Source organism: Ranitomeya imitator, chromosome 1 (genome assembly GCF_032444005.1).
Source record: "Ranitomeya imitator isolate aRanImi1 chromosome 1, aRanImi1.pri, whole genome shotgun sequence".
NCBI classification, from domain to species: Eukaryota; Metazoa; Chordata; class Amphibia; order Anura; family Dendrobatidae; genus Ranitomeya; species Ranitomeya imitator.
The window spans coordinates 981903763-981921427 of record NC_091282.1 but is presented as its reverse complement, the minus strand read 5'-3'; the positions used below and the strand labels follow the sequence as shown (position 1 = coordinate 981921427).

The 17665-nt window shown below is 44.1% G+C and overlaps 1 protein-coding gene across 3 annotated transcripts in view; it reads left to right on the top strand.

Annotated features, from left to right (window-relative positions):
• The window catches only part of BBS7 (Bardet-Biedl syndrome 7), a 101545-nt gene that overhangs the window by 49108 nt on the left and 34772 nt on the right, over positions 1-17665 (top strand). For all 3 annotated transcript variants that reach the window (XM_069743887.1, XM_069743889.1, XM_069743888.1), the window contains exons 10-16: positions 103-187; positions 11138-11240; positions 14025-14217; positions 15123-15197; positions 15275-15340; positions 15810-15949; positions 16491-16655. In XM_069743887.1, coding sequence (XP_069599988.1) covers positions 103-187; positions 11138-11240; positions 14025-14217; positions 15123-15197; positions 15275-15340; positions 15810-15949; positions 16491-16655 — 827 coding nt within the window. The remainder of the gene's footprint in view (positions 1-102; positions 188-11137; positions 11241-14024; positions 14218-15122; positions 15198-15274; positions 15341-15809; positions 15950-16490; positions 16656-17665) is intronic.

Sequence of the window (17665 nt, the reverse complement as noted above, 5' to 3'; positions counted from 1 at the left end):
CTAAATATATTGAAGACCTATCTATATAATCCTGAGTGTAACAATAGCTCTAAGAGAATTTTTATAAGGGACATTTCATTTGTCTTTTATTTTTTTCCTTAGTCCTTGACAGAAAGCATAACATCCATCCAGGGAGGCTGTGTTGGGAAAGAAGGTTATGATGAAATTGTATTGGCTACTTACTCAGGTTAGTTGAATACATTATTTGTGTTTAGTCTAACAAGGCTTGTCCTGTGATTACATATTCAGTATCTCTGTTAGATGATGTAAGACATAACCGTTTTTTTTTTAATGGAATAATAAAAAAAATGCTCCTGTATTTAGATATTATGATTATATACATGCTATGACACACCTGCTGTTCTTTTAACCCCTTTCTGACATCGGACGTACTATCCCGTCCATGTGGGGTGGGCCCCTATGACCATGGACGGGATAGTACGTCCAGCGCGATCGGCGGCTCTCACGGGGGGAGCGCTGCCGATCGCGGCCGGGTGTCAGCTGCCTATCGCAGCTGACATCCGACACTATGTGCCAGGAGCGGTCACGGACCGCCCCCGGCACATTAACCCCTGGCACACTGCGATCAAAGATGATCGCGATGTGCCGGCGGTGCAGGGAAGCACCGCGCAGGGAGGGGGCTCCCTGCGGGCTTCCCTGAGCCCCCCGCAGCAACGCGATGTGATCGCGTTGCTGCGAGGGTCTTACCTCCCTCCCTCCCTGCTCGAGCCCCGGATCCAAGATGGCCGCGGATCCGGGTCCTGCAGGGAGGGAGGTGGCTTCACAGAGCCTGCTCAGAGCAGGCACTGTGAAGCAGCCTGCACTGCTCTCAGATCGGTGATCTGACAGAGTGCTGTGCAAACTGTCAGATCACCGATCTATGATGTCCCCCCCCCCTGGGACAACGTAAAAAAGTTAAAAAAAAATTTTCAAATGTGTAAAAAAAAAAAAAAAATATTCCAAAATAATGAAAAAAAAAATATTATTCCCATAAATACATTTCTTTATCTAAATAAAAAAAAAAAAAAACAATAAAAGTACACATATTTAGTATCGCCGCATCCGTAACGGCCCGACCCATAAACCTGGCCCACTAGTTAACCCCTTCAGTAAACACCGTAAGAAAAAAAAAAAAAAAAACGAGGCAAAAAACAACGCTTTATTATCATACCGCCGAACAAAACGTGGAATAACTCGCGATCAAAAAGACAGATATAAATAACCATGGTACCGCTGAAAACGTCATCTTGTCCCGCAAAAAACGAGCCGCCATACAGCATCATCTGCAAAAAAATTAAAAAGTTATAGTCCTGAGAATAAAGCGATGCCAAAATAATTATTTTTTCTATAAAATAGTTTTTATCGTATAAAAGCGCCAAAACATAAAAAAATGATATAAATGAGGTGTCGCTGTAATCGTACTGACCCGAAGAATAAAACTGCTTTATCAATTTTACCAAACGCGGAACGGTATAAACGCCTCCCCCAAAAGAAATTCATGAATAGCTGGTTTTTGGTCATTCTGCCTCACAAAAAATGTCACGTGCCCGAAAATGTTACCAATAAAAACGTCAACTCGTCCCGCAAAAAACAAGACCTCACATGACTCTGTGGACCAAAATATAGAAAAATTATAGCTCTCAAAATGTGGTAACGCAAAAAATATTTTTTGCAATAAAAAGCGTCTTTCAGTGTGTGACGGCTGCCAGTCATAAAAATCCGCTAAAAAACCCGCTATAAAAGTAAATCAAACCCCCCTTCATCACCCCCTTACTTAGTTAGGGAAAAATTAAAAAAATGTATTTATTTCCATTTTCCCATTAGGGCTAGGGTTAGGGCTAGGGTTAGGGCTAGGGTTAGGGCTAGGGTTAGGATTAGGGCTAGGGCTACAGTTTGGGTTGGGGCTAAAGTTACAGTTAGGGTTTAGATTACATTTACGGTTGGGAATAGGGTTGGGATTAGGGTTAGGGGTGTGTCTGGGTTAGAGGTGTGGTTAGGGTTACTGTTGGGATTAGGGTTAGGGATGTGTTTGGATTAGGGTTTCAGTTATAATTGTGGGGTTTCCACTGTTTAGGCACATCAGGGGCTCTCCAAACGCGACATGGCGTCCGATCTCAATTCCAGCCAATTCTGCGTTGAAAAAGTAAAACAGTGCTTCTTCCCTTCCGAGCTCTCCCGTGTGCCCAAACAGGGGTTTACCCCAACATATGGGGTATCAGCGTACTCAGGACAAATAGGACAACAACTTTTGGGGTCCAATTTCTCCTGTTACCCTTGGGAAAATACAAAACTCGGGGCTAAAACATATTTTTTGTGGGAAAAAAAAAGATTTTTTATTTTCACGGCTCTGCGTTATAAACTGTAGTGAAACACTTGGGGGTTCAAAGTTCTCACAACACATCTAGATTAGTTCCCTGGGGGGTCTAGTTTCCAATATGGGGTCACTTGTGGGGGGTTTCTACTGTTTAGGTACATTAGGGGTTCTGCAAACGCAATGTGACGTCTGCAGACCATTCCATCTAAGTCTGCATTCCAAATGGCGCTCCTTCCCTTCCGAGCTCTGCCATGCGCTCAAACGGTGGTTTCCCCCAACATACGGGGTATCAGCGTACTCAGGACAAATTGGACAACAACTTTTGGGGTTGAATTTCTCCTCTTACCCTCTGGAAAATACAAAACTGGGGGCTAAAAAATAATTTTGGGGGGAAAGTTTTTTTTTTTTTAATTTTCACCGCTCTGCGTTACAAACTGTAGTGAAACACTTGGGGGTTCAAAGCTATCACAACACATCTAGATTAGTTCCCTGGGGGGTCTACTTTCCAAAATGGTGTCACTTGTGGGGGGTTTCTACTGTTTAGGTACATTAGGGGCTCTGGAAACGCAATGTGACACCTGCAGACCATTCCATCTAAGTCTGCATTCAAATGGCACTCCTTCCCTTCTGAGCCCTCCCATGTGCCCAAACAGTGGTTCCCCCCACATATGGTGTATCATCGCACTCAGGACAAATTGGGCAACAAATTTTGGGGTCCAATTTCTCCTGTTACCCTCAGGAAAATACAAAACTGGGGGCTAAAAAAATAATTTTTGTGGGAAAAAAAATTTGTTTTATTTTTACGGCTCTGCATTATAAACTTCTGTGAAGCACTTGGTGGGTCAAAGTGCTCACCACACCTCTAGATAAGTTCCTTAGGGGGTCTACTTTCCAAAATGGTGTCATTTGTGGGGGGTTTCAATGTTTAGGCACATCAGTGGCTCTTCAAACGCAACATGGCGTCCCATCTCAATTCCTGTCAATTTTGCATTGAAAAGTCAAACGGCGCTCCTTCCCTTCCGAGCTCTCCCATCCGCCCAAACAGTGGTTTACCCCCACATATGGGCTATCAGCGTTCTCAGGACAAATTGTACAACAACTTTTGGGGTCCAATTTCTTCTCTTACCCTTGGGAAAATAAAAAATTGGGGGCGAAAAGATAATTTTTGTGAAAAAATATGATTTTTTATTATTACGGTTCTACATTATAAACTTCTGTGAAGCACTTGGTGGGTCAAAGTGCTCACCACACCTCTAGATAAGTTCCTTAGAGGGTCTACTTTCCAAAATGGTGTCACTTGTGGGGGGTTTCAATGTTTAGCCACATCAGGGGCTCTCCAAACGAAACATGGCGTCCCATCTCAATTCCAGTCAATTTTGCATTGAAAAGTCAAGTGGCACTCCTTCGCTTCCGAGCTCTGCCATGCGCCCAAACAGTGGTTTACCCCCACATGTGGGGTATTGGCATACTCAGGACAAATTGTACAACAATGTTTGGGGTCCATTTTCTCCTGTTACCCTTGGTAAAATAAAACAAATTGGAGCTGAATTAAATTTTTTGTGAAAAAAAGTTAAATGTTCATTTTTATTTAAACATTCAAAAAATTCCTGTGAAGCACCAGAAGGGTTAATAAACTTCTTGAATATGGTTTTGAGCACCTTGAGGGGTGTAGTTTTTAGAATGGTGTCACACTTGGGTATTTTCTATCATATAGACCCCTCAAAATGACTTCAAATGAGATGTGGTCCCTAAAATAAAATGGTGTTGTAGAAATGAGAAATTGCTGGTCAACTTTTAACCCTTATAACTCCCTAACAAAAAAAAATTTTGGTTCCAAAATTGTGCTGATGTAAAGTAGACATGTGGGAAATGTTACTTATTAAGTATTTTGTGTGACATATCTCTGTGATTCAATTGCATAAAAATTCAAAGTTGGAAAATTGCGAAATTTTCATAATTTTCGCCAAATTTCCATTTTTTTCACAAATAAACGCAGGTACTATCAAAGAATTTTTACCATTGTCATGAAGTACAATATGTCACGAGAAAACAGTGTCAGAATCACCAGGATCCATTGAAGCGTTCCAGAGTTATTACCTCATAACGGGACAGTGGTCAGAATTGTAAAAATTGGCCCGGTCATTAACGTGCAAACCACCCTGTTTTTTGCTATCTAATCCGAGAGCAACATAATATATGGCAAGATAACCTGATTCCATGGATGTATCACTTACTGGACTGCTTATTGTAGTTTTAGAATCCTTGTTTATCAGATATAGCAGAACTAAAGGTACCTTCACACTCATCAACTTTACAACGAGAACGACAGCGATCCGTGACGTTGCAGCATCCTGAATAGCGATCTCGTTGTGTTTGACACGCAGCAGCGATCTGGATCCCGCTGTGATATCGCTGGTCGTAGCTAGAAGTCCAGAACTTTATTTCGTCGTCAGGTCGGCGTGTATCGTCATGTTTGACAGCAAAAGCAACGATGCCTGCAATGTTTTACATGGAGCTAAAAACCAGCTACAACGATAAGTGAGTCGCCGTTATGGAGCGCCCCCAGACGCAGGGCCGCGGGGTACTCTGTACCGGTCCTCTCTGTCTCGGTGCTGGGGTTGTCACGGTGGCTGGATCCGGTCGTGACCCTGCTAAGGGGCGTCCAATGAAAGGGTGATGTAAGTTTGTCAAGGATTCGTGATGCCACCTGTAGTGTTCGGTCAGGGTGACCGACGCTGCTTAGGGGTCCGCTGGGGTGATGGAATGGCAGCTAGATGGTATACCTTCCCACAGGTGAAGTATATCCCCAGGGCTTCCCAGTAGTGTAGGTGGTGATGATGTGAGGTGCAGTTAATAACGAGGACACAGGGTTGCAGTCTCTTTACCTTTTTACTGAAGACTTCGGGATCCGCAATCCAGAGCACTGCTAACAGGGCTGGCTGAGCCAAGGCCGGTCCGAATGCACATCCAGAGTTCCCTTTGCAGGTGGAAATCAGTGCCTACCACTAGCGCCTGTGTGTTGTAGTTCTTCCCTGCTGAGCATTCGGGATAGTCCTCACAACTTTCGTGTTCATTCTTTCTCTCTCCGTCCCCCAAGTATATCTGGCTAGGACGCACCCGTTTGACGGGAAGGCTCGGAGCTATTCTGGGACTTTAGAGACGCCCCTCTCCACGCGTTGCCCCCTATGTCTGCTTAGGTGATGTAAGGTAGACAGCCAACCTATAATCAACTGTCCTGCCGCTGTTTGAAGTAATGCTTGAAGTCTGTTACTCCCTCAGTATTCTGGCCACCGGCTACGCGCCTCAGTAGGATGTTGCCGTTCTCGGGGCACGACTCCTACTGGTTTATCTCCTTGTGCTGCGATTTTGCATTTCACACTTCTCCACAATATCCTTCGCTTCGTGACCTTCCTTAGGATGCCGCCGCAAGGTAGTGCAGACGCGGCTCCGTAACTGTCTGTCCTTTATGCTAGGTACTTGCCAGGATCCCACCCCTGACAGGTCCTCCCTGGAACTCTCCCAGGCTGCGTTCTGTCTAACTTCCTATCCAACCCCCAGTTTTACCAGAGTGTGAGGAGTGGCCTAATACATAGTGCCTTTTGCTCCCCCTGGTGGCCGGAGTGTGAAGTGTAATGTGTGACTGTGATACCTGGTCAGGTGAACTCCTTTAATGCAATCAGACATAACATCACTCCCCTTAGTGGCAAAGCGACATTACTGCAACGACCAGGACTCTGGGGCGCTGCAGTTACGTCACTGGATCGCTCCTGCATCGTTCTGGGGTTGCTGTGTTTGACTTCTCTACAGCGACCTAAACAGCGATGCTGCAGCGATCGGCTCATTGTCTATATCGCTGCAGCGTCGCTGAGTGTGACGGTACCTTAAGTCTTCTACTCTGTGTATAACCCCAACAACACTCCTGATTGGCTGTTTCCTGTGTACACTGTGCATTGTGAGCAAGCAGCCAATCAGTGGTGGGGGTGGGGTTACACAGATTAGCCTGACTGCTATGCGCATGAGAAGTAGTCCTTTAGTGGTAATCTTCTGCTGATAAAATACTGGTTGTATTGAAAATAGGAAACACAGCCTAATAAGTGACATATTCCTGGAATCAGGCTGTTGTACCCTATATCATGCTGCTCTGTATAAATGGCAAAAACCTGCTGATAGATTCCCTTAAATTAAATCACCAAATATGCCAAGTGCAGTTGGTTAGACATGCTTAATAATAATGAACGTCTCACCATTTTTGCTTCTGAGAGACTTTGCCTCTCTAACAAGCTCTTATTATAAATAGACATGTGACTTAGTTAGAAATTGATCTATAATAATAATCTTTATTTTATAATAATGTTTATTTTTATATTGCGCTAACATATTCCGCAGTGCTTTACAGTTTTGCACACATTATCATCACTGTCCCCTTTGGGGCTCACAATCTAAATTCCCTATCAGTATGTCTTTGGAATGTGGGAGGCAACTGGAGTGCCCGGAAGAAACCCACGCAAACACGGAGAGAACATACAAACTCTTTGCAGATGTTGTCCTTGGTGGGGTTTGAACCCAGGACTCCAGCGCTGCAAGGCTGCTGTGCTAACCACTGAGCCACCGTGCTGCCCTGCTGCCGCCGTGATCTTCCAGCTGTTTTTGATTAGTACCACTTACTTTTTCAGTCTTAGGCCAGGGTCACATTTGCGAGTGCAATGCAAGAAACTCGCACGAGTCTCTCGTATCAATACCCGGCACTGCCACCGGCTCTCAGGACCGGAGCGTTCAGATGCATAGAAATACATGCAGCCGCACACTCCGGTCCCAAGTGCCAGCGGCAGTGCTGGATATTATAGGGAACCTGTCACCCCCAAAATCGATGGTGAGGTAAGCTCACCATCATCAGGGGCTTATCTACAGCATTCTGTAATGCTGTAGATAAGCCGCCGATATTACCTGAAAGAGGAGAAAAAGAGGTTGGATTATACTCACCCAGGGGCGGTCCTGCTCCAATGGGTGTCTCAGGTCCGGAAGAGCGCCTCCCATCTTCATTCCAAGACGTCCTCTTCTGATCTTCAGCAACGGCTCCGGCGCAAGCGTACTTGGGCAGAGCAAAGTACTGCAGTGCGCAGGTGCTGGGCCTCTCTGACCTTTCCCGGCGCCTGCACACTGCAGTACTTTGCTCTGCCCTCAACAGGACAGAGCAAAGTACGCCTGCACCGGAGCCGCGGCGTGAAGACCAGAAGGGGACGTCATGGAATGAAGATAGGAGGCGCCGGAGCGGACCTGAGACACCCATTTGACCGGACCGCAGCGGGACCGCCCCTGGGTGAGTATAATCTAATATCTTTTTCTCCTCTTTCAGGATACATCAGGGGCTTATCTACAGCATTACAGAATGCGGTAGATAAACCCCTGATGCTGGTGGGCTTACCTCACCATCGATTTTGGGAGTGACAGGTTCCCTTTAATGCGAGAGACTCGTGCGAGGTAAGTCAACTAATAGGAGACTACACAATCAGAATCCTCCTCCAGATTGTTTTTCACATAGTTTTTCTTTTTGTGTTCATGGATCGCATATGTACCCAATATATATTATAGAGCTGATCACGTCGGTGTCTGTGAACCATGTGTCTGTAAGAAAATTTAAAAAAATTACGGATACCTGACCATTTCTGATCCGCATTACCAATGCAAGTTTACGGGTCCATGAAAATCGTGGAAAGCACTCAGATGCCTTTAATATGCTTTATGAAATTAACACTGGAGAAACATTGTAATTTATTTTTTTATTTTTTTCATATGTGAAAAACACTGAGGAAACACTGGTGATAAAAACTGACACACTGACCAAACACGGATGGTAAAAAATGACACACTGACCAAACGCTGATGAAGCTCTGACTTTTTTTGCATACAAGAAATATTATTGACTGAATGAGGTTTAAGGAAGCATTACATTAATCGTCCAGCATGAGCCACGGTGATAAATATGGTGCATTCTAAAGGTACCTTCACACTGATCAACTTTCCAACGATCACGACCAAAAAAATACGACCTGGCCGTGATTGTTGGAAAGTCGTTGTGTGGTCGCTGGAGAGCTGTCACACAGACAGCTCTCCAGCGACCAACGATGCCGAAGTCCCCGGGTAACCAGGGTAAACATTGGGTTACTAAGTGCAGGGCCGCGCTTAGTAACCCAATATTTACCCTGGTTACCATTGTAAATGTAAAAAAAAAAAAAAAACACTACATACTCACATTCCGGTGTCTGTCACGTCCCTCGCCTTCAGCTTCCCGCACTGACTGTGAGCGCCGGCCGGCCGTAAAGCAGAGCACAGCGGTGACGTCACTGCTGTGCTTTACGGCCGGCGCTCACAGTCAGTGCGGGAAGCTGACGGTGAGGGATGTGACAGACACCGGAATGTGAGTATGTAGTGTTTTTTGTTTTTTTTTTACATTTACAATGGTAACCAGGGTAAATATCTGGTTACTAAGCGCGGCCCTGCGCTTAGTAACCCGATATTTACCCTGGTTACCAGTGAACACATCGCGAAATAAAGTTCTGACCTTTTAGCTCCGACCAGCGATGTCACAGCAGGATCCAGATCGCTGCTGCATGTCAAACACAACAATATCGTTATCCAGGACGCTGCAACGTCACGGATCGTTATCGTTCAAAAGTTGCTGAGTGTGACGGTACCTTAAAGGTACCGTCACACATAGCGACGCTGCAGCGATACCGACAACGATCCGGATCGCTGCAGCGTCGCTGTTTGGTCGCTGGAGAGCTGTCACACAGACAGCTCTCCAGCGACCAACGATCCCGAGGTCCCCGGTAACCAGGGTAAACAGCGGGTAACTAAGCGCAGGGCCGCGCTTAGTAACCCGATGTTTACCCTGGTTACCATCCTAAAAAGTAAAAAAACAAACGCTACATACTTACCTTCTGCTGTCTGTCCTCGGCGCTCTGCTTCTCTGGTCTGGCTGTGAGCGCCGGGCAGCCAGAAAGCAGAGCGGTGACGTCACCGCTCTGCTTTCCGGCTGACCGACGCTCACAGCCAGAGCAGGAGGAGTGCAGAGCACAGCGCTGGAGGACAGACGGCTGTAGGTAAGTATGTAGTGTTTGTTTTTTTTACTTTTAGGATGGTAACCAGGGTAAACATCGGGTTACTAAGCGCGGCCCTGCGCTTAGTTACCCGATGTTTACCCTGGTTACCAGCAAAGACATCGCTGAATCGGTGTCACACACGCCGATTCAGCGATGTCTACGGGGAGTCCAGCGACGAAATAAAGTTCTGGACTTTCTTCCCCGACCAGCGATCTCCCAGCAGGGGCCTGATCGCTGCTGCCTGTCACACTGGACGATATCGCTAGCGAGGACGCTGCAACGTCACGGATCGCTAGCGATATCGTCTAGTGTGACAGTACCTTAAGACTGTCTGGTCTACGTTTACATCGTCCAAAAATTAGACAGGATTAGTAAGTAAGTAAATCACAGACTTTTAGTTTTTTTTTTTGGTGTCATCCTAGTTGCATACTAGAAGAGGAATGTTTGTTCCTAAAGCCAGTGAGAGCCCCCTGGAAGGTCGGATGTTTGTATGCAAATGTAACACTATGCAACAGATCCTTGAGATAAGGATACAATTCTGATTTGCACTGGTGTTAGGAATCCCTGTTGAGTTTTATAGCTGAGTCTGATCTGCAAACATCGATGAGAATAAAGGTACCTTCACACTCAGCAACTTTACAACGAGAACGACAACGATCCGTGAAGTTGCAGCGTCCTGGATAGTGATCTCGTTGTGTTTGACACGCAGCAGCGATCTGGATCCCGCTGTGCCATCTCTGGTCGGAGCTAGAAGGCCAGAACTTTATTTGGTCGTCAGGTCGGCGTGTATCATCATGTTTGACATCAAAAGCAACGATGCCAGCAATGTTTTTACATGGAGCTAACAACCAGCTACAACGGTTAGTGAGTCGCCTTTACGTCATTGGATCGCTCTTGCATCGTTCTGGAGTTGCTGTGTTTGACGTCTCTACAGCGACCTAAACAGCGACCCTGCAGCGATCGGCTCGTTGTCTATATCGCTGCAGCGTCACTGAGTGTGACGGTACCTTAAGACTCTGAATATCATGGATCTCGCACTCAGATCTGAGATCCATTCAACACTATTGGTCCGTGTGTAATTACCCCAAGAGAAAACCAAATAGCCCATGGACATTGTACCAAATGTGTGAATGCAGTGTTAAGGTACCGTCACACTCAGCGACGCTGCAGCGATATAGACAACGAGCCGACCTAAACTAGATCGCTGGAGCGTCGCTGTTTAGGTCGCTGTAGAGGCGTCAAACACAGCAACACCAGAACGATGCAGGAGAGATCCAGTGACGTAACGGTGACTCACTTCTCGTTCTCGCTGGTTGTTAGCTCCATGTCAAACAGCCGGAGTGTACCGATCCAACACACATCTAGGGGCCCTATGCTCGTTGCTGGTTCGTTGCTTTTAATGTCAAACATGACGATACACGCCGACCTGGTGACGAAATAAAGTTCTGGACTTCTAGCTACGACCAGCGATGTCACAGCGTGATCCAGATCGCTGCTGCGTATCAAATACCACAAGATCGCTATCCAGGACGCTGCAACGTCACGGATTGTTGTCGTTCTCTTTGCAAAGTTGCTGGGTGTGGCGGTACCTTTACTTGTAAAAGAGTGTTCACTTTATACTTGATTCAGCCTGACAATACAAGAACTGCCATTTGTAATAACTTCAAGGAGCCTTTTTTTGTAGCTGTGATCGCAAACCGCATTTTTTGTGTGTGTCTGTTAGGGTGGGTTTCTGGACTTACGACAGAACCGACTCATAAAGAAGTTGGTCCAGGTGAGGAGCTGAAGATGAGCCAAGAAATGCAGACCAAAATATCATCTCTAAGGTCAGAGCTGGTAAATAAATAAAAATGACTGATATTAATGATTACATCTTGTTATTATTAAAGCGGTTATCTGTATAATATAAACGGTCCGCCGAGCTATGTTACTAAACAATAAGGCTAAGTGCACATGTTTAGTATTTCCAGCAGAAAAATCTGAGGCAAACACTGATATGTTGGCAGGAGAAACACAGCATAGAAAACGCAGGTTTTGCACGTGATTTTTTTTTTTTGTGTGTGTGTTTCTCATTCATTAGAATTGATGAATTGACATTCTGCTGATGTGAAACTGTATAGGGAAATCCTTCAGTTTTACTACAGATCTGTGCAGAACAGGAAAAATTAAACAAAAACGCAGCAAATACTTGACATGCACACATACCGTAGGGGTCTCTACACGTGTTGCAGTTTTGTCGTGTTTTTTTTCTGCGTAGATAAGTCACGAAACATGAAGGATTTCTGAGTACCAGCAAGGTGAATGGTATTCCTGAAGTCTCAGGCATGTTACTTATTTTTCTTTGCCCATTTTCAGCAGATTTTAATCTGCAGTGTCAGTTGTTTCAAAATTTTTGCTGCAAATTTGACCCATGTTAATCTTTTTATGCTGCAACTATTGAACGTGTGCACATGCCATAAGAGACTGTGACATTTAGTTAATAGCAACTTGGAAAGAATACAGCGGACTCCTAGTTTTCATTAAGATGGTATATGGTGACTTTTGTTTTTGCTCCCATTTTTCATGAGATGAACTCAAAGCTCTAAGACTTTTTCTATGTTCACAAAAGGCCCTTTTCTCTCAAATATTGTTCAGAAATTTGTCTAAATTAGATTAGTGTACGGGCTCTTTCACACATCTTGATATTTCCGGTACTGGAAAAACCAGTACCTGAAATATCAGTGTCCATATGTATGTGTGTTTAATATGTGTGGCAACCGTGTGCGGCATCAGTATCACACGTACCGGCACCTGGGAATCAGCTGTACTGTTCACGCTGTTCCCTGGCGCTGGCTACTGAAGACAGCTCTCATCATTCTCCCCTGCTAGCGCTGATCGAGCATGTTGAGAGTTGTATTCAACTGTTAACAGTGAGAGCCGGCGGCGGTAGTCTTCTGTCCCACGCTGTAATCCATGTCTGGGGAGAAACCGTTTTCAACCTGGACGGTACCAGGATGCGCATCTTGGCACCATCCAGGCTGAGAACCACTGGTGAATGAGCGTCAGTGCCAAGTGGTGACGTCATGGATGTCACGTCAATACTCGCGGGGAACTTCTTGGAATGTAGCCTCAGTGACCTGCAGTAACCTCGATGACGTCAGTGGTCATATTAGATTTGGTTAGTGAAAAAAATCGCTTATTTGTACAGCCAACATTAGTCCAACTGCTGTCCGATTTTTTTTTTTTTTTTCATGGACAGCACTCTGACTGAAACTACAGTCATGTACACGAGCTCTTATTATACTCATATCTATAAGGTTTTTTGTTTGCGAAATAATCAAACCAATATTCAGATGTTTTCGTGAACACAACTGCTCGTTGCAAATGGGCATTAGATCCCCATGACTCCTACAGAGTGAGAAGGCAGGAAGAAGCCACCAGAGACCTGCCTTGGACTAGTCATCCGAGACGCATGGTCCCCATTTGGCTTTTCAGGGTACGTTTTCTCTGTAACAGCATTTCATATTAAAATGTACACAGCTGTAATACCGCGCCCAGTGTCTGATTCATGATGCCTGTTGTTCGGACAGCATGAATCGAAAGACTGCTTTTGTTTTAATAATCTCCCGCAAGAAGAGACCATTCTTCATGCCAGCTCTTTCTCCCCAGTAACTAACAGCCAGTGTGTATACAGGCAGGTAAACGGCAACCATCAGTCAGTGGTGTGGAGAAGATTGGCTTATCCAGCCATTTTTTGGATAAAAAAATGTTTCTCACTAGAATTGAATAAAAATAGAACATTTCCAGGACTATAGAAGAAAATGTATGTGAGAGCTTTTCCTACATGTTTCGTACTGTATCTCCATTTTGTGAGTAAGTACTGAGATTCAGTTCAAAACACGTAGAAAAAGCTCTCAGTCCTGGGGATATTCTGTTTTTATTATTTATTATGTGCTGATTATATAGCGCCATGATAATTCCACAGCACTTTACAGAAATGATCATCATCCAAATCTATTAATACAGATGTGTGTTTTTTTATCCAAAAACAGCTGTATAGCCTTATCTTTTCCTATTGCTACCACTGATCAGGAGTGGTCTTTCACCCAAGCCGAGGATTCGCTGGCTCCTTCAGCGTGGGTGAGCTGGATCGCAGTCTTGGTGGTATGGACAAACCTGCACACACCAAGATCTTCAACACACTGGACCGCTAAAACTATCTGCTGAGCTTTGTATTCACAGCTGCTGACCAAATGTCACAATATACATTTTTTTCTGATTTAGATCTGGTAGCTCATTGGACCTGTTCAATGTGTATAGTTATGGTTACAAAGCTGCTATAATCGTAATAATAATATAGAAACATCATCTTCCATGACTGTATGTTATGCGCTTCAAACTAGAAGTACAGAGCAAACTAACTGAAGCAGATCTGGGAAAACTCCAACAATCCGTGGTGAAAGTACTGCCAGTATTACTTTACACACATCACAATTGCTAAGACCACTTTGCCGTGTTGCTTTGGACATCACTGATGGGTTTCCCTTTTCACCAGTACTGGCGTCACACACTATAGCATAGTAACATACGGCAGGCTACGACTCATGACACGGACGTATGTTTATATCCAGGGCTGAATTGGAGCAGCTTCAGTATAAAGTTGTTCAGGAGCGAGAGAGATACCAGCACTCGTCTCAGTCCACCACCGCTGTCTCCGCTGTACCTGTATTCAGCATTAATGACAAGTTTACACTCAACAAAGACGATGCCAGTTACAGCCTTGTCCTGGAGGTACAGATGGCTATTGACAATGTGCTGATACAGGTTGGTAGTCACCATTATATTGTCTTAAAAATGCGTGATTGTGTGTGTATGTGTGTGTGCGTGTGAGTGTGTGCGCGTGTGTGCGTGCGTGCGCGCGCAAGCGTGTGTGTGTGCATGTGTACTCCCGTGTATGTGTGCACGCGCTCGTGTTTGTGTATATGTGCACCCGTGTATGTGTGCTGGCGTGTGTATGGGCACCCTGCACTCCCACCTATGAGTGGTTATTATCTCTAAAGTAAAAACATCCCAGGCACCAAATGTCTTTCTCAGTAAGCTTCTTTATTAGTTATAGCTCAAAGAAAAAAAGCGACGTTTCGGCAGCAGATGGCCCTTATAAAGCCATATGAAGAGAGATAATACATCTCTGGGCGTTTTTTAGCTCTGATGGCTACTAACATATTGAATGGAGCTGCACTGCACAGTTCCGTTCACTGTGTAGGAGCTAATGCCCGGTACTGCACGTTGGCTCCTATTACATCCGGTCTCCACCGGGGATATGGGCAGATAATAGGTGAGGGAGCCAGATGTCGGACCCCCACAGATCCGATATTGATGACCCGACTTTTTCATACCCACGGTAAAAACACTATTATGGTGATGGCTAAGGGGTTAAAAACACATTACAGTAAATGTAAAACATTTTGTGTAATCTCTTGCACAGAGCCTAGTCTGTCCTTTGGTCATATGTTTCTCCAGCACTACTATCAGGTCTTTACATGCTGTTTTGTATCAGATACCTTTGTGTATCGAATGAAAAAGACATATCCGGGATTTCTACCTTGTTGCTCTGAATGTGATCGTGTGCAGTGACAGTTTTAGCGGTGTACTTAGATTTCCCGATTTCTATCGAGCTGTGTACTAGATTTTCTTGATTTCTCCAGCACTGATGCTCTTGATATTTGCAGAGCGATGTCCCCGTGGATCTGCTGGATGTTGACAAGAACTCGGCTGTCGTGAGTTTCAGTGGCTGCGACAGTGAGGTGAGGACAGTCTTCCAGATGAGAGGATTACATTTTCTTTCTGACATATGTTCTAACATATCACATTTGTTACACAGCCAAATGGGAATTTCCTCCTTGCCACCTATCGCTGCCAGGCAAACACCACCCGCCTAGAACTGAAGGTAATTTTGAAGCTAAAAATCAGCATTCTGTCTAAAGTCACCATTATTTTCTAAAATGTATTTGATGGCGAGAATAATGCCTGCCATCTGGAGAATGTATGTAGCCGGTCACAAATGTCTTCTTGGCCTCAGTGTGCTAATACTATATCTCTTCTAATACAAGGCAGTGGGATGTAATTATTAGACTGCATGCACAGAGAAGGAGACATGCTTCAGAGTAGGAAAGAGGAAATAACATGGAAGAATTAACCTCCAAAATGACGAACCATAGGAACCACGTTGTTATATCATTCACAGCGGGAAGATCTGCTCTTGAGCACAAGCTGCTGCTCACACTAAAAGAACAAGAACATGTACAATTCACAAGTTCTTGTTGTTTTTGCTTTAGTGTAACCAATGTTTCTATTTCGTGAATTGCTATTATTTGTGAAGCTTGCCTATATAACTTGTCATTTCTGTATTCATACAGATTCGCTCAATAGAAGGACAGTATGGAACATTACAGGCCTATGTAACACCTAGAATCCAACCGAAAACATGCCAAGTTCGTCAATACCAAATTAAACCCTTGTCTCTTCATCAGAGGAGTCATGTCTTCGATCAAAACAGGTACATTGATGACGATAGGGGAAAATATGGTGTAATATTCATATCGCATTTATGTATAACTTATATCTAGTACTATTCTATTTACCATCCTGTAATATATAACTTCATAATTCTTTGGTGGGAATCGAAAACTGGAGACCACTACTAAACATTAAACCGGGGGACAGAATTTTTCATATATATATATATATATATATATATATATATATATATATATATATATATATATATATATATACCCTGTACTTTATTGGCACTAAGCACTTCTGGTTCCGTTTTCTTCTTTCCTTCAAACAAAAGGTTTATATGTCAACACCCAGAGCCCCATATATATTGGGTTTTGCCATATCAAAAGTTTAATAAATTACAGATACGGCTAATCATGGAATGACTACGTGAACCCATGTAACAAAGTGTGAAAAACATGTATCTGTTTAGAACATACTGTACATGCTTGACATCTCAGACCAATATTTGGTTAAATGATTTCAATAGTCCATTTTATTAATCAAGTGTAGATACAACGTATCCTTTTTCGCAGGCCTATGAATATATTGAGCCTCACAGGCCAGTTCAGCTTTGCTGAGATCCATTCATGGATGGTGTTCTGTCTGCCCGAGGTCCCTGAGAAGCCTCCAGCTGGGGAAGATGTTGTTTTCTACTTTCAGAATACTTTCCTGGATACATTACTTGAGTGTTCATACAGGTAACTATTTCTTGCAGACCCACACAGTATCTTCATATTAGTTTGTGGGACTGCAGTGTAACAGTTGTAGGGTTCCTACATGTTTTGTTGACTAAATAACAGAATCTCAAATACAGATATCATCATCAGAAATACAACCCGTGTATGTATGGGTATAACCCTGTGGAGCTCGCAGACAACATTCAAACACCAAAACATGGAGCACCACCAAAAGACCCAAAAAGTTTTTTTTTTTAATAGAATAAAATGTTATATTCTTTAATAGCAAAATAAGTAAAAACAACAAACAATAAATTAATGATATCTACTATATAAAGCTGAATGTGTGTGTGTATGTCCGGGATTGGCATCTGCACCGTCGCAGCTACAGCCACAAAATTTTGCACAGTCACACGTCTGGACCCCGAGAGCGTCATAGGCTATATTGTGAGGCGAAATTTTAACCCCGCGCGTTCCAATTCACCAAACAATTTTGCCCCCATCTACATAATGGGGAAAAAGGTGAAAGGAAAAGTGTTCGAGGCATCGAAGCTACAGCCACAAAATTTTGCACAGTCACACGTCTGGACCCCGAGAGCGTCATAGGCTACGTTGTGAGGTGAAATTTTAACCCCGCGCTTTCCAATTCGCCAAACAATTTTGCCCCTATCTACATAATGGGGAAAAAAGTGAAAGGAAAAGTGTTGGAAGCGTCGCAGCTACAGCCACAAAATTTTGCACAGTCACACGTCTGGACCCTGAGAGCGTCATAGGCTACATTGTGAGGTGAAATTTTAACCCCGCGCGTTCCAATTCACCAAACAATTTTGCCCCTATCTACATAATGGGGAAAAAAGTGAAAGGAAAAGTGTTGGAAGCGTCGCAGCTACAGCAACAAAATTTTGCACAGTCACACGTCTGGACCCTGAGAGCGTCATAGGCTACGTTGTGAGGTGAAATTTTAACCCCGCGCTTTCCAATTCACCAAACTATTTTTCCCCTATCTACATAATGGGGAAAAGTGAAAGGAA